The sequence below is a fragment of the Fringilla coelebs genome, assembly GCF_963513975.1.
Source record: "Fringilla coelebs genome assembly, chromosome: 12".
Taxonomy (NCBI): Eukaryota; Metazoa; Chordata; class Aves; order Passeriformes; family Fringillidae; genus Fringilla; species Fringilla coelebs.
Window position 1 is genome coordinate 9,329,022 of NC_140038.1, and position 24,443 is coordinate 9,353,464.

At 37.9% G+C, this 24,443-nt stretch overlaps 1 protein-coding gene across 2 annotated transcripts in view; it reads left to right on the forward strand.

The window, feature by feature from the left end:
- The window catches only part of NEDD4 (NEDD4 E3 ubiquitin protein ligase), a gene marked incomplete at its 5' end in the record, with an annotated part of 51,160 nt that overhangs the window by 3,007 nt on the left and 23,710 nt on the right, over nucleotides 1–24,443 (forward strand). Inside the window, 4 exons of one of the 2 annotated variants that reach the window (XM_084213452.1) lie at nucleotides 6,859–6,932; nucleotides 8,436–8,514; nucleotides 9,641–9,679; nucleotides 10,118–10,171. In XM_084213452.1, coding sequence (XP_084069578.1) covers nucleotides 6,859–6,932; nucleotides 8,436–8,514; nucleotides 9,641–9,679; nucleotides 10,118–10,171 — 246 coding nt within the window. Of the gene's footprint in view, nucleotides 1–6,858; nucleotides 6,933–8,435; nucleotides 8,515–9,640; nucleotides 9,680–10,117; nucleotides 10,172–14,941; nucleotides 16,454–24,443 lie in introns of those variants that run through there. The other variant, XM_084213451.1, reaches the window with a different exon arrangement.

Genomic DNA, 24,443 nt, shown 5'->3' on the forward strand with positions numbered 1-24,443 from the left:
AGCTAATGCACTCTTATTTCTTTGGTTACAAAAGGAATTTTTTTTTCAGTGGTTTGCTCTGTTAAAAATGTAATTTTTAGAAAGTTGTCTGGTATCTATTTCTATTTTCTATTATAATACCTGCTTGCTCTGAAGGGCCTTTGGAATGGCATTCAGTAAAACAACACTGATTGTCTATATCCATGTCTTTCATAGTTTAATGTACAGATGTCTGTATGTCAGAGTTTCTACACTCCCAGCCTCAATCAAAGACTTCTTATTTTGTTTAGCTCTTTTTATGTTGCCCAGATAACATTCTAAGATAGGTTTTTACATCTTTTATATCTATTATGTGGGGTTGCTTTCAGGGATGAAACTACAAATGGGAACTTCTCACAGGCAAAAATACACTTCCTACTTGCAGGCATTTGCCATTTCAGTTTGCTCAGTCACTTGAGACCTGTCCTGTGTAGAACAAGCATTCTTGTTTACTGCAGGTTGCCTAAGATTTCTCATATTGGTATTTCATTCTGGAAAGCTTTAGATATATTATTATGTTCCTTTAGGATCTACTGCTGGAGTAGGTTGTTTATGGTTATTTAGCTTGTAGTTGGTGAACTGAGTGTCTAGGATGCATGATTTGTCTTCTCAGCTTCTGCACACCTTACCCCACAACTCTTCTCATATTGCTGTCTTTTGAAGGTGATGCTGATGAGTAGAAACATTTAAAAAATTACTTCAGAGACTGATATGGGCTCATCTTCTTTTGGATTGCCTCTGACAAAGCCAGTAATGTTTGGCTCCTTTGTGCCTGAGCTGGAGCAGCCTGGTGCTTCTGTTCCTGTTCAAAGCCTGTAGTCTCCCCAGTGTCTCTGTACAAGGTGTATGCAATATCTGACTGTTCTTATGCAGACACTCAGACAGAAAAAACAGACATTCATGTCTCTGGCCTTTAGAAAGGCTCTCAGTTTTTTCTAGGCTGTGAAGGACTTTACCATGGCAAGGCATGGCCTAGAAACCCACGTGTTAGTTGAGACTCTTGTAGAAATAGTGAAACTTGCTGGCTTGTAGTCTTGAGAGGTTTCCTGATTTTGTTTGGAGTTTGCTTGCATTTTTTTGAACAGCGCTGTAATTTGTGTAGATCTGGTGGTTTCCAGAAGCTATTTTATATCCCTCTGTTTGTTTTGTGTTGTTTTTTTAAAGCCTTTCCTTTACACGGAACTAATAAACACTGAGTTGGACTGTTATGGACACTGGGTTGCACATGGTGACAAAGTGTTTGGTGATTGGTTGGGGGATTTTGGATTTTTTTAAATTCTGTTGACAAATTGGTAACTCCATTAGTGGACTTCGGTTGTCTTGAATCTCTTCCTTAGTTTGTAGTCAAATGCAATTGTTAAATACAATCTGTAGTGACAGCCAGCATTTCTTAATGGATGAGACTTTTGTATTTATGAGCAGAAAATGCTCACGTGGTACAATTAAATTCTTCTAGTGAATTGCTAAGACTGATCTGTAACAGGCAGGAGGAAGTTAATGACTCATTATGTTTAAAAGATCAATTAATGTAGTTTTGTAATAGGAATCTTTGTGAATCTAAAACTTTGGTTTGAAATGTCTTCAAAGAAAAATGATTCAGCTCTGTTGGTCACTGTAGAGGGGACAGTGTTCTCTGAGTTGTGAAGCAATAGTCAGATAGGAAAGTGTCCTTCCCGTTTTCCATCTCCTGGTGAAATGAAGTGATGATGCTAAAAAGGACTTGCTATCGTTTGGATGTCACCTAACATGTATGCTGCCTCACTTGAGAGGTCAGATTATTGCAGGAAGGATTTTCTCCACCTAAGGCTTCCCATTCTGTGGGAAATGCTTTCTTTCAAATGAGTACTATATGCAGACATGATATGAATCTTAGGAAAGCTTTAATACATAGTTCCTGATATTGCCAGAATCTTTAAAGCTGAAGATGCTGTACTGTTTTGTTGTTGTAATAAGCTTTGGTGCTCTTATCTTGGCTTCAGTGGTAGTTGATTCTTGACCTGTCTAACAGGAACAAAAGAATAACAGGATGTTATTGCCTAGAGGAATTGTTTACTACCATGTGTTCTCTGTTAGACCACTCAGTCATTTTTATATTGGCTTCCTCAAAAAAAAGCTATCTAGTAGTCCAGTAGATACTACCATTTTATGTTTCACGTTAAATTAACCATCCTGGCTTTGGCTATAGTCATCAGCATGTCACCATTTCTTGATCTGTGCCTTTTTTCTCACCCTTTCTTCTTGCTTGTATTTTTCTTCTGTCTTCTGCTCTCTCTTGGACTTCCATCACTAAGGCAGGACTCATTCTCTCAGTTGACTTTGGTGTTATTTTCCTGCCATGTGAATTAGGAAAGGATGGGGGTGAGAATGAACAGTTTGTTAATACCTGTCCTTTGTAATTATTGACTAGAAATGACTGTAAGCCAAGCAAGACCATTCCAGTCTCAAGATTGTGAACAAGTTTTGAACTCATTATAAGGTTGAAATTTTTTTTCAAGCGCTGTTTTCATGTCCAGACTGAACAGTTCAAGAATGTCTCATCTTAATGTATATTCATTGAACATAGGTAGTTTCATAGTGACTTTTGTGGAATGAAACTGTCTTCTTCTGCAAGTGCTACTTTATTAGTTTGACACGTGCTTTGCTACTCTGAGGACACATTTTACAGCTATTTTAAGCCGTACCTAAAAAGGATTTCTGTTTTATTATCTGTTCAAAGAATCACAAGCTGGAAAGCATTGCCTTTAAAGCTATAAGTTACTGATTCTCAACATACTGGCTCAGAAACCTTCTATTTCATCCCTTGTTACACAGTATCTGTTAGTAAAGAGATTAATTATTAGAGATGGTGAAAATGGTGTGGTTTAGTAGTCCCAGCTATTTTGACTAGCATCTTGAACATGTACTTTAGAATATACTGATATGATTAACAATAAAGTAATGATAAAACCTGGAAGTTGATAATAAGATAACTATCTTGCTGACTCAGCTCGGAAAAGGATGTTTTGTCTCACTTAATCAGACTGAGACCTTTTGAATAGTTTAGTCTCTGTATGTCTTAACCTTATTCTCCTACCCCATAGCTTTAAAATGCTATATAACCCCTAAAAACAATTTAAGCCTGAATTTTTTGGGAGCAGCCTAACTGATACAGACTCTCTGCAGCCACTTCTGGCAGATTCAGTAGTTTTAACAAAATTTCTTCTATTTCCATTTGCTGTTTTTAGCTGATTCATATTGGGTTACTTACATTCTCAGAGGGAACAGCTTAACAGTTCAGTTTTGACATTATTGTATTCTTTTTGTTTGTTTGTTTTTTTGCCTCCAGCCTCTGGAATGGCTGGCAGTCAGAAGTTGTCAAAAGAAGCTGAACGTCCTTGTTCCATCTGTACAAACAATCCCTGTGCAAGGCTGTGCCCAGAGTTGCTGCCTTTGAGGGCTGTTGTGTGCATGTCTGTGTTACAGAGCAGCTCGGTACGAGGGCACTAAACCTGGACAACTCTCTGTGTGTGCAAAGCAGCAGAGGATGCTCAGTTTCTTTAGCTGTACAGACAGAAAAAATTCAGATTGACCTGTTCAGGTTAATGTCAGGACTGCAGGTTAATGTCAGGACTGTCAGGAAGCTTGGGTAGACATTTATATCCAGGAAGAGACTCTTGAGGAGATAAATTGGGCTGAGAGAGCAGTCTCTTAGATAAACTGCAGTGCTGCTAGGCATTGCTGGTGTGTTCCTTTTTACTGGGTAGGTGCCTGTCCCCTCCTCTGCCACCAGAACCACTTGAAGCGTGGCAGTGGTGTAAAAGAGTAGCAAGGCAAGCTTGAGAGTGTCTGTAGTCATATGGAAGAGTAAAGGTACAGGCTGCAGCCTGTGTATTTTTTGGACTACAAAACCACTCGTGTTGCAGCTGCCTGTGAATCTACAGGAGTTACTGATCCACAGTTTCTTTTATGTGGCTATGAAGGAGGCCAATAAGGATCTCCTGAACAAAGGTGAATGAAGAGGATGAGGTTCAAAAATTGCCTTTCAAACCATGAGATTTTGATTTTGAATCTGTTCCTGGTGGGTGCCAGAATCAAGTATCCAATGCTTTGTCTCTGTGCAGAGCTTTCATGGCCTAATTTTTGTCCACGTGAAATGAGCTTCAAAAGGTTCTGGAGCTCTTTGGCTGTTCACTGCTTTGTGGGATCAGTGTGTTTGTGGCAGCTTTTTTGAGCTGTGGCAGCAGTTGCTCAGTAATTCTGCCATCAGTGAGTGAGGAGGAAAGGTCATAGGGTCACAGCGCTGTATCCTGTCAGCAGGCTTTGCCTCCTCAGGATGTGCGGGGTCACAGCATAATGGCTCCTTCCAGTGTCAGGCCCTTCTGCCTGTGTTTGGATCAAGCTGGCTGAATTTCCCCTGATGTTCATTGCACACTGGCCTGACCAGAGAATGGGGAACCTCATATGTTGCAATTATGTATTCCCCTTGCATGTTTGAAAGGAAGAAGTGGATCCTTCAGTGTTACCTATCAGTTTAAAAAAACCAAAAAGGGGTGTGGTGGCTTTTTGCAGTGAGAGTGATTAGTTGAAAAAGTGAAAGTGAAAATGGAGATCTGTTGGGAAGATTGTTGTGAACAATTCAGGAATTTTTTAAAACTGTTTCTGTTAATCTAGAAAGGTATTTCTATGGGACATACCTTTTCATACCTTCATGGTGGTTTGGTTAGTTGCTCTGCTCAGCTAACTAAAATGCTGTAGCTGTCCTAGTTTGGTGCTGACTCCAAACAAATAATAACCTTTCTTTCAGCAAGGCATGTTTCAATCAACCTTCAGCATGCCAGTGTTGGGTCTGTGACCTCTAGTTTCCTGAGGCTATGAGCAAAGCAATTTGTGTTTCTGTAAAATAGCTTTCATATCTCTATTATGATACAAGTAAACAAACCATGTGATTAAGCCAACTTGAAAATCTCAGGAGCGTGGATCCTATTCTGGGATTGCCCCTGTGTGGGCTACATTGATGCACTATTAAGCCTGACTCTGGGATGCCTGTGCCCAAAAGCATCTAGTTGTCTTTGCTTTTTTCATGCTTGAATAATGGAGCAAATCTCGGTCTAAGCAACTGAGTGCAGAGACAAGAAAACTTATTTGTCTTTTAGGGCTGTGTGTAACATCAGCATTGGCTCGGGGTCTTTTTCTGAGAAGGAAAAGGTGGGGTTGTTTGTCAAGCTGATTTCTGTCAGTTGGGTCCCATGGGCTGTGGCTGAGGTCCATCCTCCTGTTGGAGAGGGGGTCAGGGTGCTCTGGTGCAGTGCAGAGGTGCTCAGGGAGAGGGGAAATGCACGCATGGGACTCTTGAATCCTCACAGAAACTCACTGATGTTGAACGTCACTGAAGCCAAGTAATTGGTAGAAGATAAATTGGACGTTGTTTTAGAATGTAAGATGGGTGGATATGTTGGGATATTTGTTATATATAGAAATGTTAACAAATAGCTCTTCTTAATTTGAGGCCAACATAGTTTTTTATGAATGTTTTCTTAACTCTGGTCAGTTCTGTTGTTGTCATACAACACATGATAATGTCATATACCTTAAAAGCGTGGTCATGACTAAGGATTTTTAAAGCTCAAGCCACTTTCAAGTGGTCAGTCCTGGGAGGGATTGTCTGTTGGTCTTTCTCTTCTGACCTCTTAGAGTTTCTAGTAGGAGACAATTTCCTTTGAGTTGAAGGCCAAAGATAGACTTGTGACTTCGCTGGAATGGACTTGGACAATTGATTGTTTTGTCAGTGGGTGAACATTGTAGATGTTCATCTGAGTTCCCAGGAAATCACCTCTAACTGTAGAGGTTGGGAGAAACTTGCTTACTTGCTCACTTATTTAGTGGTCTGTTCTCAGTTTTACATTTTTAGCCAGTAGTTCCTGCCTCAGTATTAGGATGCAGTTTTCTCCATTAGCTTTAAGAACCATTCCAGTTGGGGTTGGTTAGGGAGTCTAGCCCTGTAGTTATATAGGAGACCAATGATAAAGCATTCTTAGGGTTTGCTAGAAGTCTCCTTTGGAAAGCACTTTCAATAGTGTGTGGAATTCAGGAAGGCCTCAGGGGGAACATCTACTGCTTCACCCATTGCTCTTGTATCTGTTTAACTCCTTAACCTAGATTGGATCAGCTTTCCTCACAAGTGTCTCTGGCCCACCATCTCCTACAAACAGCCCTTCATCTGGAAAGCCTTTTGCTTTCCAGAGAAACAATAATCATTTGTGTTCCTCCTCTGATACTGTCACAGCTGTTGGGAATTTTTTTTCCCTCTTGAATTCAGTTCCTTATCAGATGAGCCATGTAAGACTGTGCAGCTGTATTAATTAACAGGAGAAGTGCAATTACTTATGTCACTCCTGTGAAGCTAATTTGTATAATGTGAAATGAAAGTATTTTTTTGTTTCTTATAAAACTCATACCCTGCTGGCAGGTCGTATCAGTAATCCTGATATTTTAAGTATGAACTCTCTGTGAATTTCTTGTTCTTACATTTCTTTCCAGAGTTTATTACTGCTTTATTAATCTGTTTTGATAAATTTGATACCCTTTTCATTCTTCCCAGGAAATAAGTATTGTCAGAGTCTATTTCCCTCACTGTGATGCATGCCAAGATACCATTAGGTGAAAACTTCTGTGGTCCATGCAGATTTGTCTGAGTGTTACTGATAGAGCTATTTCTGTCAGACAAAGTAACTGCATCATTTAGTCTGTAGTTTTCAGTGTGAACTCAAAATTGTGCCCATAATTTCTTTTAGCTTTATTAATTGAAAATGGACCTGAGAAAGAAATCTGAATGCATCTTGAATATGTTACTTTGTTTTTAAGGAGAACACACGAATTGTCCGAGTGAAGGTCATAGCTGGAATTGGCCTGGCCAAGAAGGATATCTTAGGAGCCAGGTAAGAACATGTGAACATGTTGTTAATGTATTAAGGGACAGCTGCTTCTTTATTGTCCTTCTACAGCTCTTTAGTTCTCAGTAAATTCTTCTGTGCTTCTTGAAAAAAAAGAATCTGAACTCCTTCAACTGGCAACTTTATAAAGCTATTAGAGACTATATAAACATGAAGATATCTGCTTTCACGTCCAAGAGTGACTTGGACAAATCTTAAGTGTTGGCAAAACAAAGTAGAGGAATGTTTTATTCTCTTCCTGAAAAATAGCTCTGCCATGGAGGATAGATCCATGTCTGTGTTTCACTTCAGGTAGGCTGCAGCTAAAATAACTACAGTTAAAATAACTAGAGTTTAATTGTAGTCAGAGTTCTCATCTGTGCTTGAAAGACTTGGAATGAGCACAGTACTAAACACTGGTGGCTGTAAGATTGTTTCAGCTCAAATTATGTGCAGTGGCTTAAAAATTAGCAAATGAATATTCAGACTTGTGAGTTGGTAATTGAAATGCTTTTAGGATCTTGTAGAGTTGGCAAGTGGCAAAATGCATTTTGTGCTAAAGCTACTTTTGCTTCTGGCCTTTGTATAAAGGGTCTAGAAAAGTATTGATGGGTGTAGTACAAGTTCTGCTGTCAGCTGCTTTGGCATATGTGCAGGAATGTTGTTATTTTAGCACAAAATTGCTGTGTGTGACATCAGTTTAGCAATAGAAAAAATTCTCTTGTGAAATTTGTATTTTCCCTGAAGCTAGACAGTCTCCCTTAAATTTTTGTTCATGCGCATTTTTTTTTTCTTCAAACAAAAAATAGATGAGCTTTTCTCATCAGAACTTAAATATGTGAAAACCATATGCTCTTTTACTGTATGGCAGACAGTCTTGGTCACCTTTTGTTACTACTCTGAGCAATTGAGTGCTTTGATTGTTCATGAAAAGTAGATATTTATATAATATGTTGTGTTTTAGTACTGAAGGAAACGAAAAGGCAGTAGGACATTTTAAGCAGCAATATTCGGACATTTTCATTAACAGAAAAATTCAGGTTAAACTCAAACTTTGTCAAAATGATAGAACATTTAGTAAAATTGTTCATGTTTGAGGAAGTACCTCAAATTCCAGATGTTCTAAGGTGTTAAGATACTTAATACTTAGAGATTTTTCAGTCGCAACTGATTTTTTTTCATGCTTATCTTGTTGAAATGTGAGAGGATTTATTGAATCTGTTCTCCTGAAATAACTGTGAAAGAGGACAGAGTGTCAAATTGTACTGATACACAGAATGGCATAGCTAATGTGATCATTATCAGTACTAGTGTTTATATTAGTTTTATCTCTAAAACTGTGCAGGAAATGATTGTAATTACAAATGTCTGTGGTATTTGTAAAGTAATTGTAACCCCATGATTACATAACTGCTATTAATTTAAGCCTTTCAAAACTTGACTGCTGATAATGGTGACCAGAAAGGGCATAGAGCAGCATACTACTTGTTTGGTTTTTTTCCCTACCAGTGACCCATATGTGAAAGTGACATTGTATGATCCAGTGAATGGAGCCCTTGCCAGTATTCAGACAAAAACTATTAGAAAGGTTAGTCATCTTATTTGGGTGGGTGTGCTGGGGTTTGTTTGGGGTTTCTGGTACTGTGTTGAGGTGTTTTTTAAAACAGACTCCAGAGGAAAAGTTAAAGCTGTAGGAAATGTGAGAATTCATGTCTTTGATTGAATGGACGTGTGGAAAGGAGTGTTCCATGGTCTGCTCAGTTTCTCTGTTTATGGCATTATTGTGTATTTTCTCTTCAAAAATTTTATTGAAGGGTAGAGGAAAAACTGAGGAATATAAGGTGAGTACTGATTGAAAACAACATCATTAATGGAAGTACTGGATTGTTCTGATTTTTCTGAGATCTTTAATGATAGAAGAATCTTTCTTGTTATACAACTTTTTATCTTTTTATGTTAAAAACACAAACCCACTTTGTTCTGTTAAAACAATCAAATTGCACCACTCACCTGAATCATGATTCTACTTGTTTTTCTAGAATTCATGCAGGAAAAAGTTACTACTGCTAACTCAGTTTAACTAAAAATGATGACCTGTATATATGAGGAGGAAAGCACTCTTCCAAATTGTTGTTCTCAAACAGTGGCTCTGATTTATGTTATGAGATCACTCATGCTTTTTTTTCCTTAAATTTTGATAATTGTTACAATAAACTCTCTTTGGAACTAAACTATCTGTAGTATTTTTTGAAATAATCACAGTTCAAAGATGAGCTGAGCTAAGTGAGTTATGCTGTGTTTGGCCCATCTGTGCCTGCTCTGTGTAGTTTATGTGGCTTAGAGATTTGGCATTTGTTAAGAGCTTGCATGTAAGTAATGTGGGTGTTGAGCTGAGAGGAAGGCAGTGATTGTTACTGAAGGGACATATTCTAAATGAACTATTTTCAGGTGTCTCATGCACCTTCTCTGCATCCATGGCATAGCCAATAGCTCACAATACCTGCATTGGTTGTCTCCATTCTGCACTGCCTTAAACAGTGCAAGACTCCTCTGACTTGTACCAGCAATATCAAGGTTAAAGGTACTTTTTTCTTAAGTGGATTGTTACATGGAATAAAATGGGTAATATATCAAAAATTATGCACACTTGTACAGAATTATCAGCATAACTAATGCTCTCCTCTTTCTTTTTTATTTTGTTCCTCCCCACATAGTCCTTAAACCCCAAATGGAATGAAGAACTCTTATTTAGAGTAAGTAATTTTGTTTATGGCCTTATTACATGTTGGATATATTGCATATTGGGAAAAACTACTCACTACTCTCCCCACTTCAGAACACTTCCCTAATTCAGAAATAACTCTACAATTAATGTTCTAAAAGGCTCACAAACTGCTTTCTTTAGAAATACATTTGTTAACTCTGGGACAAATGTCAGATTTTCAGTCTTGGTGTTACCTTCTTTATTCTGTGAATGTTTGAAAGCATGTGCATGGATTTAGAAACAGTTTGGGATAGTACCAGTTATGATACTAGTAGAAATGCATTGCACAGTAGAATGGCAGTAAGGTGTAGATTTGCTGTTTAATAAAGACCTTTGGTATTTCTTTCCTCCTACATAAACACAGAGATTTTGCTGAAGTGCTGCAATTAGTACAAATGTTAATTATCACTATACTTGTTTTTTGTAGGTTAATCCTCAGAAACACAGACTCCTTTTTGAAGTATTTGATGAAAACCGTTTGGTAGGTCTTTTTGTCTTAATTTTGCAGTGTATTAAAGACTTGAATGAAAGCAAGTCCATCAGGATTGAATGTGGGTAAAAAAACCCACTCCAAACAACCTTAATTTCTATAATGAAACCTAAAGCTAAAGGCAGACCTGATTATTTATTATTACATTACCACACTCCTGAAGCTCTGAAGCAGTTATATTATTACTGTAAACTTCTAATGTGCTTTAACTCCTGAAAGCATCATTCTTTCATAGTGCTGTCCACATGACAGGACCAAATTCTTTGGTGATATTGAAAGCTCTGCATTGGATGTTTTATTTTTCCCTACAAACAAAGCAGTATTGAGATGTGGTGTGAGAGGCTTCTGCAGTGTGTGAGGGGTAACATCAAAGAAAGCATACATGGATTTTCTTTGGAAAGCTCAAGAAGTGAACAATGGATTGTGATCTTGTAGATAGGTGTCACTCTGAATGGCAGATCATTGTTGGGATAGAGCAATCTTGTGCTTTTATCTCAGTAAAATCAAAATTCCTCCTGTGACCCAAGCTCTCATTTTGTGTCCAGATGTCTGATTACCTGTATTTGTTTGTGTGTTTCATTGTGAGTAAGCTTGTAGAAGTGCAGTCATGACACTTGGCATCTGTTTTACTGATGTTCCTTGTCACTAAGATAGATACCTTTCTCTTCTGCAGGAGTTTGGAACTAATGGGAGGGATTGAATGTTCTTGCAGGCCAAACAGTTTCATTCCAAAGAAAGGGTCTCTTTGTGCTTGAGTAGTGTGTTGGCCATGAAAAACATTTTTTTTCCTAAAATGCACGTGTTCAGTAAACCATATGAAGGTGCTGCTCTTCTGAGGTTGGGAAGAGTGAAAATGTGTGTAAATATAAGTAAAAATTGCCTAGAATAATGAGATTTAAGAAGGAGGAGGCTTGTTTCTTAGTTATAGGCATTACACAGTCCCCAGGCCATTTACTGCTTAACTGGTGATATTACCTGTCCCAAGTATTCAAAATATGATGTCTCTTTGATTTATTTAAAAGCAGTATTAAAGGGAATCACAAACACTTGTCCCTGCATGGGAGGTTAAATGTGGTTTTTCAGGATATTCAGATTTTCATCTGGATGTAGTATTATGGGCTAGAGCATATCCCTCGTGACATCGAAGTACTCTGTCCATTGCATGTCTCGTTAGAGCATTGCTGCCACCACCTGGAAGCCACGAGGCATGATCAGAAAGTAAGATTCTTGACTTTTTGGGGGAGAAGGCCAGTGTTTTCTTTCTGTTTTCCAACGGAACTCCTTCACATTCTTTCTCTAATCTAAATATATAAGTTGTTTGATCTGTTTGCTTATGGAGAGGAACCAGTTAAATATTGTGTTGGTATCAACTGGGAAATGGTGCTTTGTTTCTCGTGCATGATTATATTTAGAGATCAAAGGGTCATGGCCTCATCAGTCACTCTATAGTTCTGTAATAAAATCCCTATATTTTTCATTGTTTCCATTTCACTTGGTGAATGGAACAGCCAGTCTCCCTGTTTCTCCTCAGCTTGCTCTCAGAAACTGTTTTTATCCCAAATGTCTTGGGTTGTTTTAAGTAAGACAAATTGTTGCCTTAGCTATGATTGTTATTTAGTGTTGACAAGCTCCCCCACTTCTATTAATTCATCCTCACATGTCAAAAATCGTAGGTGCCTTGTTAAGTAGCTATGATCAAAAGGTGTTTCATCTTCTGTTATTTTAGTACTTTATTCTGTTATTTTCAGTGTTCTTTCATCTACCTATTGGATGACTGTTTAAAGTCTAAATGTGAGCAATCTGGTAAAACTGAAATATTCTTATATTTTTGTCTCCCAGTGGTTAATTTCCTCTTTACAAAATTTTCTCTCAAGTGCTTTTATTCCCTTTAACTCTTGGGGATAAATGGAAGCCAGAAATCCTGCTTGTTTTTAAGAAATGTTGTGTTCTTGAATACCAGCCTCAAAACCTTTCTTCAGAGTTTAGGTTAAATTTCAGGTCTTGCTGCATTGGTTATATCACCAGTAGTCAGAGTTTTGATATCTTGTAATAGCTTTAAAACTTTTCAAAGATCACTTGTCTTGGATTTGGTAAAGGAGTGCTAAATCTAGGTTGTTCTTCTGACTTGCAAACCCTTGGTAGAATAAAGGGCTTGAGTGGTTTGCAGAGTCTTTAATTATGGTTGTCTTTAAAAACACACTAGAAAAATGTCAAGAAGAACATTGAGATCACTTAGGAGATGAATCAGTGAAGAACACACCTCTTGCTATCTGTGTTACAGTACCTTGCCACAATTTAAGTGTGTTGCAAACTTAGTGCCTATATCTGTTGTTGATACTGAAGAAATCAATGATACTAAGCTTTGAATGGAACCATTGGTATATTTTAAAAAATACTAACTTTTAGTTTATTTTTATGCCGACTCTAATTCAGCAACATTGAGTGTAACACTTTAAAAGCCATTTTAATTGCCTGAGAAAGATGTAGTTGGCTGGCAATACCTAAACAGATATAGCTAAGGAAAAGAGACCTGTTGAGAAATTTTGCTAGAATCTTAAGCCTTGAGTTACCAAATTATGTCAGTTTATTGTTTTTTTAGGATTTCTTTAGTAAAATTGAACAAAACATTTCAGATCATCCACTGGGGGAGAAAGTAATGCCTTTAACCAAAAAAGAAAACCAAAAACCAGCACCTCCAATGGTTGCACTTCACATCATGCCGACTTGTTACAAACTGTGCCACCAATATATTTGTTCTTGAGCAGAGAAGAAGCCTTAAGAAATGCATTTTTTACTTTTTGCTCACATATCTTAGAGTCACTTCCTGATGGTTTTGGTTTGTGTTTGGTTTGTTTGGTTTTTATGGGTTTTTTTTACTGTATTGCTTGAAGTACAAACATAACTTTTTGAAACTGACCAAAAGAACCTTTCATGGTATTTTCCTTTCCTCTTCTCTCCCCATCCTAGTCCCCACCAACATATAACTTTAGAAGAAGTCCTGTTGGTTATAATGAAATAAATGAAGTGTTGTATTTGTTGGCTTTTTATGAATAAGCCAGTATTCATTTATTACTTCATTCTAATAATGGAATTCAGGTAATGGAGGTTAAGTAAGCCCTGGAGTATAATTAGAAAACAAATTTGTTGCTTGCAAACAAGGTACTGTGAATTTGATTCTTGGCTCTTTTTTGGGAAGGAGGTATAAATGTTAATTTTACTGCCTTCTAGCTTAAAATACAGTAAAGGTTAAATAAATATGAAGCAGAAAAAACTCCTAGTAGTATGACCTATAAAAGTATAAATGGCCTAGTGTTCTCTTCTGTTTGTACTCTTTCACCAGCACTAAGTAATTTCACATTAGTGCAGTAGCATTCAGTACTGCATCATATATGGCTTATGTATTCAAAAATACATTCATAGCCAAATGTTTTTGTGTTTTTCAAAACAAAACCCACAACAGAAATCCCATTTAACAGCAAGATTCAAGATTGTCTTTTATCAAAAGTCCCACTAGGTGCCAGCAAAGGACCTCTACAGATTATATGAGCCAGTGAAACATTTTGGAGGGATTCTCAATCCCTTTACTCTTGGAAGAATTGACAATATAGTGACTTCTTGACATGCTGACCATTTTATTTTAAAAAATGAAAATTAAAAAAATAATTAGTTGTGGAACTGTAAGGCATTTTGTATATAATGACACAGAATAGCTGTATTCTGTAATTCTCTTGGTAATGCTTTTTATCTGTGCATACTTAGTTCAGTGTTCCAAATTTTGTGTAGCTGGTCACATATCTGCAAATCACATTGAACTGTAATGAATGTGTCCTTACTCTGGGCTTCCAGCAAATAAGATGAGGTAGTTAGGTTTGTAAGAATGATTTTGTTTCTTTCTACCTTTAACAGCTGTGGTTAGAAAAGGTCAAACTAGAAATAAAAACAAATGCCAAATTATTAGCCAGCAAAACTTTTTTTGGCTCCTTTTCAGTTGCACCTCATTTAAAATTAGGAATTAATAAGCACAGAGGGTTCTACTACGTGGAAATCTTTAGAAAGTGTGACTGCTTAGCAGCATGTGGATTGCAAGATAAGGCCAGATTGCTTTCAAGTTTTATTTAAATAGTGCAGAAGAACATTTTCTTAAGGGAGAGGAGGCTTATTTCACTAGTTTGTGCATAATTCAGACCTCAGCAGTTTGCTAGCATGGTTACTATTTGGAAATTCAATCCTGGACTTGATACTCAATTATATGGGACTTCATTCCTACCAACTTCCTGTAATTCTAAACCTGTGGGTAAAAATATTAGTAGTCATAGGCTGCTGAGGAAAGTACGGACACATTGACTCAGCTCGTGCAGCCGCAGCAGGCGTTGCTGTTTGCAGCTTGGAAGTTCTGGAAGCCTATTATAGCATTCATTTATGCAAATTTCAGAAGGTGTAATTGAAACAAGGTCAGTAGTGTTTGTCAGTGTGCTGCAGCTGAGGTCCTTGGAACATAAGTGCTTTTTAAATGAAGGCTTTCTGACTGCAAGCAACCAACGACGGTCCAGAAACTACAGTTCAAGGAATTGCTGGCTTATTTCAAGAGGTACTTTCTTTTAAAATGCTAGTATCTTGTAGAAATTAGGACAAAGACTGCGACTTTTATGGGCTTTTACTGTTGCAGTGTACCAGCTCTGGGTTCTGTGCAGCTGCCTGTAGCCGTTCTGCTGAAGGTTCTTTGTGGGTTTCATTTGCTAACATGCGTGGAAATGAGAACAAATGGCACGACGGTTAAGATTGCATTTTGCTACCCAAAGAAGCAACACAGACCCATTATCAGAAACCTCTGAAGATTTTTTGGATAGGAATAATTGTGTGTACTTCAAAAAATCACAGAGTTCTGCACCTAGCTTTACACAAGTGAAACTAATTCCTAGACAAGCTGCTTATGCACCTGTAGTGCAACAAGTAATTAATCAAGAGAAAAGCACAACTATTTCTTCACTGCAAATAAAAAAGAGCAGTTCACTGCACATTTCCTTGCAGTCTAGGAAGCAGAGTGGATGTTCTAGGTTTGGTGATGCCGTGGCTACTGGTGAAGACACTTCATTCATTGGTATTGGTAGTGAAGAGAGCTGTGGTGCTGGAGCCGTGTCTGACCATCGATCTAATGACAGCCTTTTGAGCAGTGCTGCTCTGGGCAGAGGCAGCCTCAGCAGCATTGCAGCAAGTGACAGTGGCTCGTTCAGCAGTGCTGGCAGTGACTACGGATCATGTGCAAGTACCACAAGTGATGGAGGTTCGTATACTAACAGTATCATTAGTGACAGTGGCAGTGGCACTCTTTGGACAAGTGACAGTACTTTCTGTAGTAGTGTTGCACAGGGTGACTCTTCATATAGAAGCACTGGAAACAAATGTAATCCCTCCAGGAGCAACTCATCTCAGGAAACACTGTACAGAAGTAATACTACTTTTGACCAAGATGCTTTGTCAGTGAGGAAGAAAACGAAAATTCCATTGCGACGTTGTTCATCACTGGTTATCTTTCCTAGGAGTCCTTCCAGTACTCCTCCAGCTTCTCCAGTAAGCTCAGGTCAGCTACCACACAGAGGCACCTATCAAACATCTCATAAACTAATTATTTCTCCAAGTGAGGTGGTGCAAAAAGAAGATCCCACAATTCCCAAGGGATTCCTTTCAACAGCAGTCAATGGACTTAGACTGTCTAAAACAGTTTGTTCTCCTGGCGAGGTCAGAGACATCCGGCCGCTTTATTTGAATGCATCATTACAGGACAAAAGTCAAATTTTGAATGGTCCTCAGCAGGCAACTTGTGAAGAAGTACCTGATGGCTTCTCCTGTGTTTCAGTTCATCTTACACAAAGAGCATTTGCATCAAGCAGTGAAATGGTTAATGGCTCTTGCAGTCCAGAGCTAAATCTGAACTCTGGTACAAAATACCCTCATTTAAAACTGGAACGTAGCACATCTGCATGTCTGCCCTCAAAAACAGATTCAGAATATCAGATTAGTGTAAATGAACTAGGAAGACCAAATGCACAGATGAGCAAAACTCCTCATATTTTGCAAAGAAGTGTTTCCTTGGAAGGATCACGCCAAAAAGTTTCTTGCTGCTTATCCAGCCTGAAATACAAGTGTCATAGTGCAAGGACGTCTCAGTTGCACATACAGTTCAAAGCTGGGAATGAAGGAAAAACAACTGGTGTTAGGAAAAGATATGGCACCTCTAAAAGGGAAATGTCTAGCACTTTGTGGAGGCCCCATAAGGTGAGTGTTGTGGTTTATAGAAAAATGTGATGGTATCTTAGAGTTGAAATTTAGCTGGAAAGTAGTAAAAGTTTGCAACCAAGACTTAGGTGCAGTGAATTCAGAGTTTCCTAATGGTGTCAAATTGTCACCATTAGGAAGTTAATTTTTTAATTATCTGTAGCATTTGGATTTTTTATTAGTTTCTTAGAATATGGGGCATAGGTAAATAGGTGTTGCTGTGAAATAAGCATGTTTAATAGACTTTTAAACAATAGTTCACCGTTTACATGAGCTCAGAGGAATTTTCTTGTCTAGTTATGGAGACATGGGAGTCATTTAAACTTCAGATTAAATTTTGTAGTTATAACACCTAACTTTTCAGTAAATTAATAGTAGTTACTGAAGTTTGCATATAAAATGGGTAAAAATGAGTGATCTTTTAGTTTTATTTCAGATTGGCTCTGTTTTGCAGAACAGTTTGTTGTATGTAGGATTAAAGATAAGTCGTATTTGAGCAGAGAAACTGTAAATACCATTTGTTTCTGTATACACCCTGAACCACAGGAATTTTCAGTTTCCTCTCACTCTTTTTTTCCTTCTTCCAACTACTATTTCAGCCTGAGCGGTACTGAGTAATTTAATACCTCTTCCAACAACATTGCTGTTCAAATTACAGTACTTGGGTCTAGAAGGCTTATATTAAATATATTTTTTTTTGTAATGAAATTCATGTCCAGCTAAACTGCTGGTAGAGGTGTCTGCTCTTATTAACTCTTGAGGCAGTTAGTAAAGCATAGGCCACATGGAAGGTAGATTTTAAGCCTTGTTTAAATAACCTTGTGAGGACTTAAATTATCTGAATATTTTTAGTTATGAATGCTGATAAAAATCTAACAATTGATGGTTACTAAAAAGGTTTTAGGAACTCATTCTCATTGATTTGACACTACTACCATGTAACTAATATGTTTGTTTAAGGAAAGGGCTTTTTGCCAAAGACCTTACAATTATGACAATCCCTATCTAAACTAGTAAGACACCTTGGAGGTGTTACCCTGGAATTTTCAGTCTTTTTTTGCCCTTAGAGCAGTGCCTGATGATTCTACACTTCAGCTTCTTCAGTGCATTTTGTTTAAAGCATAAAAAATGCTCTTTCCTTCTTGGGAAACTGTGATTTACGCTTAAGATTCTTTATAAAACTCACAATGGAATACAGATAATCGTTATATATATATGTGTGTGTGTGTGTGTATTGTTTGGTGATTCTTCTTCCCAAAATCTCACTGTAAAGTGAGGGGCAAAATCCACAATAAGCACAAACAGATTAAATCCAGACTAATTAAAATGTGTCAGTTATTTTGAAAGTATATTGTGAAAAAAAGGTTGAGTCATGCACTTCAATTACATTTCTCATCAACTTGCCCTGCTGGTCTCTGTGCTTAATGGCAGCTGAAATGAAAGATAATCTGTATTTTAATCCAAGTTCAGGATTGGACTGTTAGCTAACATTTCCAGCAAACTTCCTCGGACACTGGACTGGCAGTAGTTTGTTTCATTCCCAGGAGCAGTGTTTACAGTGGATTGACATAAACATCAGGTACAGAAAATTTTCAGTCCTCAAATGGCTATTTTCAGTTCTTATGTAAAACCAGTAAATAGGTAAATATTCTATAAAACATGTTATCAAAAAATGTAAAAGCTTCCTCTACCAAACCAGGCAAAAACCATAGTTGACTTCACAGCAGTTCAGTAACTAAGTGGAATAAAATAGATAAATACCATTGTATTTGTTATTAGTCTTTGTGACCAATACAACAGATTCTATGGCAATCATTTAATTGCATAGTCCAGTTAATTATCATGGTGTATTGTGACTCATTTAAAAATAAACAACTCCCAAAATATTTCTCTTGACTCCAGTTAGTCTGGCCTAGTATATTGATATGCTGAGTCTAGGTTCAAATTTAACAAGTTGATACTGGAGTAGCATTTAGTAATGTCAGCTATCTGTACAGGGCAGCCATGAAATCAAATCAGTGCTGTGGTCAGAGACTCCAGAGGCTGAAGCAGCAAAAGGTCTATGCATTCTTTTCTTCCATGCCTTGCTACCAGCCTTCAGCCACCTCAGATCACATTTCCTGCTTTCCATAATCAACAGCTTGTTAAAGGCTGGCTTAAAAAAAATCAACACCATTTCTATGACAACTGGCTTTGGATTATTTTTAATTAAGTTACAAAATGGGGAATGGTGGTGGCCAGTGTGTGACTGCTGGTCTTTACTGGAAACTTACTGAAGAGGTTCTCTAATAGATACTGGAATTTCATTTATGTGAAGCAGGAGAAAGAAAGAAGTCCCTGCTTATAGCATTGAAGGTTGCCCTTGACTATGTTTTTCTGCTTTAATGTTTTGGGTTTTTTCACTATTGTTTTGGGTTTTGGTTGTTCTTTTTTTTAGTACATCTGTCTCTGCTTAGGGTAGAGATAAATCTGCAGCTAAAGCATTTTGACATTACAGGTGTGGATCGGAGGGGTAGGAGTAAGGGAACAGGTTACTTGTCATCATACATACATAAAATCCAAGAGGTACAGAGAAAGGCAGAAACAGTGACTTCAGTTCCACTTCTTGTACAACATAAACTTCTAAAAAATTAGAAGTTCTGTTGGTCTCTTGGACACGTATAATATCATGTTGACATCCCTGTTGATATTAGCTATTCCTTCCCCATTAGTATCACTCTGTTGGATAATGTGAAATTGTAAGTGTATGTGCAAATCTATTTCAGCAGCTGTATACCTTTAAAATAATTTCTTATACAATTGAGGGAATAAATTGTGTTATAGGCCTTACAAATCATTTTGCTCGAGTTTTGTCTCTGGTTATTGAAATGACATGTTTTGAAGCAAAAAAACCCTCAAACTTCAGCGATGGTGTAAAATAACCAAATTGTTTTTCTACTGTCAGATTCACATAAGGGAAACCTTTTAGTTGGAACTCTTGAGCTTTTTTTCACTGAACTCTAGAACTTTGCCTTCATAAAAGATGCTATTTGAATCTTGCTGTACTAAATTTAAATTTAGTAAAACAGTAATTTGAGGGGGCTGTGTGTGAGGATTTTTCTCTTGAATCACTTCCCAGCTGATCTGAACATGCTAAGGGGACCAGAACCTGTGTCTGGAAGATAGTGATTCCCTTGATAAATGCTGCACCACAAGTTAGTGCTGGATAGTCTGAGGTTTTGTCTCTTGCATTCTCCTTAGGTGTAGAGCTTCTGTCATAGCATAACTCCCTCCCAGAAAACTGTGATCCAGCCGGAGAGAAGTGCCAAGAGAAGGGAAGGACAGCTGTGGCTCAGCTCCAGCTTTGCACATGGACCAAAGGGCTGCCTGTGTATCAGTGTCTCAAATCTGTGCAAGGAAGTGAGGTGGAAAAGGAGCAGCAAAAGCAGAAGATTATGGAGCCAATACAAGGCAAAGCACAAACTGGCATCACTTTATGCTACTGTGCTATGCTAACCTCATAATCTAACAACTTTCATATTGTTCAGTATTGCATATCTGGGAGGATCACATTACAAGACCATGTGGTGCATTGCTGTGTCATGGTCTGTCAGTTCAGTCAGGGAGAGTTGGGCTTGAAAGGAAGGTTGTGTCTTTCTGAGGAATTGTGGGGGTGATTAGGTTAGACTTCAGTCACTCAGAAGTGTATGTGTTGTATCTCAGACAAATTTTGGAAGCTGAAGTATACACCAATACATTGAAGGGAAGAAAATGGAGACTATGTTAATCACAATAATGAACAATTTATAATTAGTTGTAGGTAATTTCCTGCTTCTGTGCTTTAATGACCTGTAGTGTGTTAATAGCTTGTACTAATTTCTTCTGTTTTTTGTCTTGCTTAAATGGAGAGTTTAGTTACAACTTCTTCTCTACCTTTCCTCATGCTTTAGCTTTTGATTAGCTGTCCTTCTTCAGGGGAAGAAAAAGATGGCACACAAAGAATGGGATAGATCTTGCAGCCTGCTATGTGGATGCCTTAGGAAAGTGATGCAAAGGAAATGATCAAATAACATTATTTGGTAATAACTTGATCCCTGAAGTTTTTCAGGTTTCACAGGTTGTGTTTGGCAACTATGAGCCATATGTAACTTTCAGAATATCATAATACTCTAAGGAAGCAGATACTTGAATATACCAGTATATTAAAGCTCTAGCACTTTGCAGTCCTCAGCAAACATTACATGTACATATTAAGGAGAAGTTTTATTTGATTGTGCTCTGTGGAGATCATGATTAGCCTAATTCTGTTTATAGTCTGCAGCTGAACTGAATTTGGGCAGGTTTCTCATGCCAGAAAAAAACTGAAGCTGCAAAACCATGCAGAGCAGGCCTCCTGGAACAGCTTATGTAAATATGTAATTATCCAGCCTTCAGGGTGATTCATGTCCTTTTAATCTTCCATGAGAGAGTGGGTAGCGTTGATGCTGTGGCTTCTTTAATGTTGCCACAAGCTATAGTTACTCTTTGTTTTAAAATGTGGTATACCTACAAGAATGTGTTAAAGTAAAACTTGTTCACAGGGCAAGCTTCTTCCTTTATTCCTCACTACCTGAAGAACTTGCAGGCTTTTAGATATGGGACATGATCGTTGCTTTAATTTAATTTTTTTTCCCCAAATAGGCAATATGGAAGTCATTGTTGAAAAATGCCAAGTATTGCACACATGAAAAGCAGCTAATGATGTACCCTTGGTGATGGCATCCAATACTGGTCAGGAAATGGTTTGTGTCGTGGGGAAAGACTTGCTAAAAATGCCAGCTCAGATCTTATTGACAGGCAAATAAAAGCTCAGGATTTATTAGGGAAGAAATAAACTAACAAAATTAAAACCATCATTGTGGAATTGTACAAATCCACATAAGTGCATGGCATGTATATTTTTGATGGTCCTTTTTCAGGAAGCATGGATAACAGAACTAAAAAAAGAAGGGTTGCAAGACTGGGGTGAGTTTTATGTGAGGAGAAACACTAAGTAGGCCAGGAGTTTTTCAGCTTTGGAAAAAAAAAAAAGAAAGGTGGTATAGAGGGAGTTCATAAAACTATACTTTAGAGGAGTGAATTTTTCCATTCCACTCTTTTAGAAAGATGTTCTTTTATGTGTTGCTGAGCAAATTGTCTCAATATCTGCATATCAAAAGTAGAAATGGATTTTAAGAAGTTAGGCAAGTTGAAGAAAGGTCCATGAAAGGGTAATTTTAATGTCAGGATCAAGAGGTCCATGGCCACTTATTCATTGGAAACTGGGGATTGTATTAAAGGAAATATTGTTCTTAATTGCCACTATTATTATTATTATTCCTTAAGCTTTGCTTTTGGCCATTACATGGAAAGGATACAAGGGTAGGCAGAGTGTTAATCTGACCCCCAGGCTCTCTGGTGCCTGCTCAGCCCTTGCAGCCACAGAGGATCAAGTGGTAGAAATGCTCTCCCCTCACCCTTGGCAGAGTGCTCTTCTGTGTTCCAACACGTGTTTTCTCATCTTCCAGAAGTGGATGAATTTCACAGATTAAGCAAGTAAGCAAAACTGAGTGGCCTTTTCAGTCAAGTCATTTGCTTATGACTGTCTTTCACCCTTGTCTGAAGGGGACTGCCCTGCATTTCTGTAAAGTGTCTCTGTTTCAAGTGTACTTTTTTCCTTATTCCTTGTGACAAACTGAACATGCTGATTTGGGAATGCAGCCAGCAAAATGTTTGTAGCTCATTGCAGTGTTAGTTTATGGATTTATAATCATCTGTTTCAAGAGAGTGCATCATTCTTTTTTTCTGTCGTGATAGTTTGCAATAAACTGAAAAGTCTACAGATAGCTGCAATTATTGTTTGAGACCTTGGGCTGCTTTCAGCTGTATCAACTGTAACATAAGCAAACAAAATTTAAGAAGGACATCAGCAAGTTCCTGGCTGAAATTTCATACAAACTTGGAGTCATACAAGTTAGGGCGTATTAAAATGCAAATGAGACACTCCAGCTACTCAGTAAGAGGAATGTGGTAAGAAACACAGAACTGGATTCTTCTGACCTGGATGATTTCTCTGGCAATCAGGGATTTTCCTAGCATAAGGGAGACGGCCTCTTTGGTAATGTCAAAGTACAAGGGCTTTTTGAAGGAAAAGGAATTCCAGAGTTTATAATAAACATTACTTATTTTTCAGTAGAGATTCTACATTAGCCAGTTATTCTACTAATCGTTGTTTCTAGTAAGTTTGTTTTGAGACAAATATTTAGCTTATTAATGGGAAATCTGAAGTGGTTAACATCTGGCAAATTATAGGCTAATAAAACCATATCTGAGGTGGGAAGTGTAATATAACTTTGGTAGTGTCATTGAGCTTGTCTGAAATAAATTGTCATACTGTTTTGTTGGAAAAGTGATTGTGGTTGGATTATTTGTGTTGTGGTCACCTTTTGTCATTAGAGGTTGAGGCATCCAAGGTCAGTTCATGCAGACTGGTTTTGGACAGGTGGGATTTATAGCTTGAGCGCATCAGACCTTCAAGCAAGCAGCAAGAGGTTTAGGCTTGGGGCTGGGAGAGGTCGATAGGTGGGGCTTGAGACTCCTGTTCAGCACTGGCTGAGGGCTAAAGCTGGCTGTGCAAAGCTGTGGGGTGGCTGGCAGTGGCCGCTAGCTTCGTGCTGGTGCACAGGCTCAGGGCAGTCCTGAGTAGGTGTGGTGCTGCATTTGCATCGACAGTAGACTTAGGAATGCTTTTGAAACGGCTGGACTGACTTGGGAGCAGGGTGAGGCCATGCAGCCTGCATCCAGCCCTGCTCTAGGCTCGTCCTCTAAGAAGTGGCCAGGTACCTGTAGAGCCCTGGCCAACTGACTTAATTTAGGGCTGAAAGGCAGCTTCCAGGTTCAGCCTGACTTTGTGTGATCCTGAACTGGATGAAATGAACTTCATAGGAGTGAGACCATGACGCAGACGTGCTCCAGTTGTCTCCCTTTTGGACAAAAGTAGTTTATCTTATTTTAAATTGTATTTCTTCCCTCTTGCTCTGAAAAGCAAAAAGTTCATTGACTGTATGAAGTCCTTCAGCTGAATGTGTTAATTAGCCCCTGCAGTAAGCATCTGCAGTATCTGGTTTATCTGTTGTTACTTTTGGGAGCAAATTCCACATGCAGTTTTTAACATTTGATAGAGTTTCACATTTTTGTGTTTTAAGCTTTATAGTGTTAAATGGAGAAGGTGAAAGTGCACCTGGAATTGTTACTATGAGAGTTTGTTTTTCAAACTTTCTTTGAAGTCTCAAGATACGGCAAAAAAGATTTCACAAACAGACGCAAGTTTTATGTTTTTATACTATTATGAAGATAACTGACTTGAAGTCTGGAATGACTTGTTGAAATAGTACCTAATTAAATATTTGGTACTGTTTTCTAATTTTTTTGTGGTGAATATTGGCAGATTTAACACAGGAGGACAAGTCTGGATTGGCTTTTGACTTTTCATAAAATGTAATATACCTGTTTTTTATATGGTAGCTTGTTTGGCACGTGCATACATCAAACCAAAGAAACTCAAAGTTCTGATTAATAAAATCAATGCATTAATAACTTTTGACATGTTTTCTGTTTATGTTGTTCTGAAGCATGCTTTGGTTATATTAGATAACTTGCCTTCCTGTGAACTGTGGGAGAAAAAAGCTATCTTAAATTTCATTGTTAATAACCTTTTAACAAGTTCTTTTAGAACTTTTAGACAATTTCTCAAAGCAGCACACATTGAGTGGACTAATATATGAATGTTGTTGAAAAGTAAACTAAATATGAAGCTTTAAGGAAGTGGTAAGATTTTGGTGCCATATAAAATGTGTAAGCTTTAAATGGAGAAACAGATGATGCTTTTACTCTGGTCTTTAGATAAGCAGTTGTCTGAAAATATCTTTGGAAGTGAGAGAGAATTAGTGAAAATAACCTCAGTGTCCTTTCTAAATGCTGTCTGTTAAGCAGA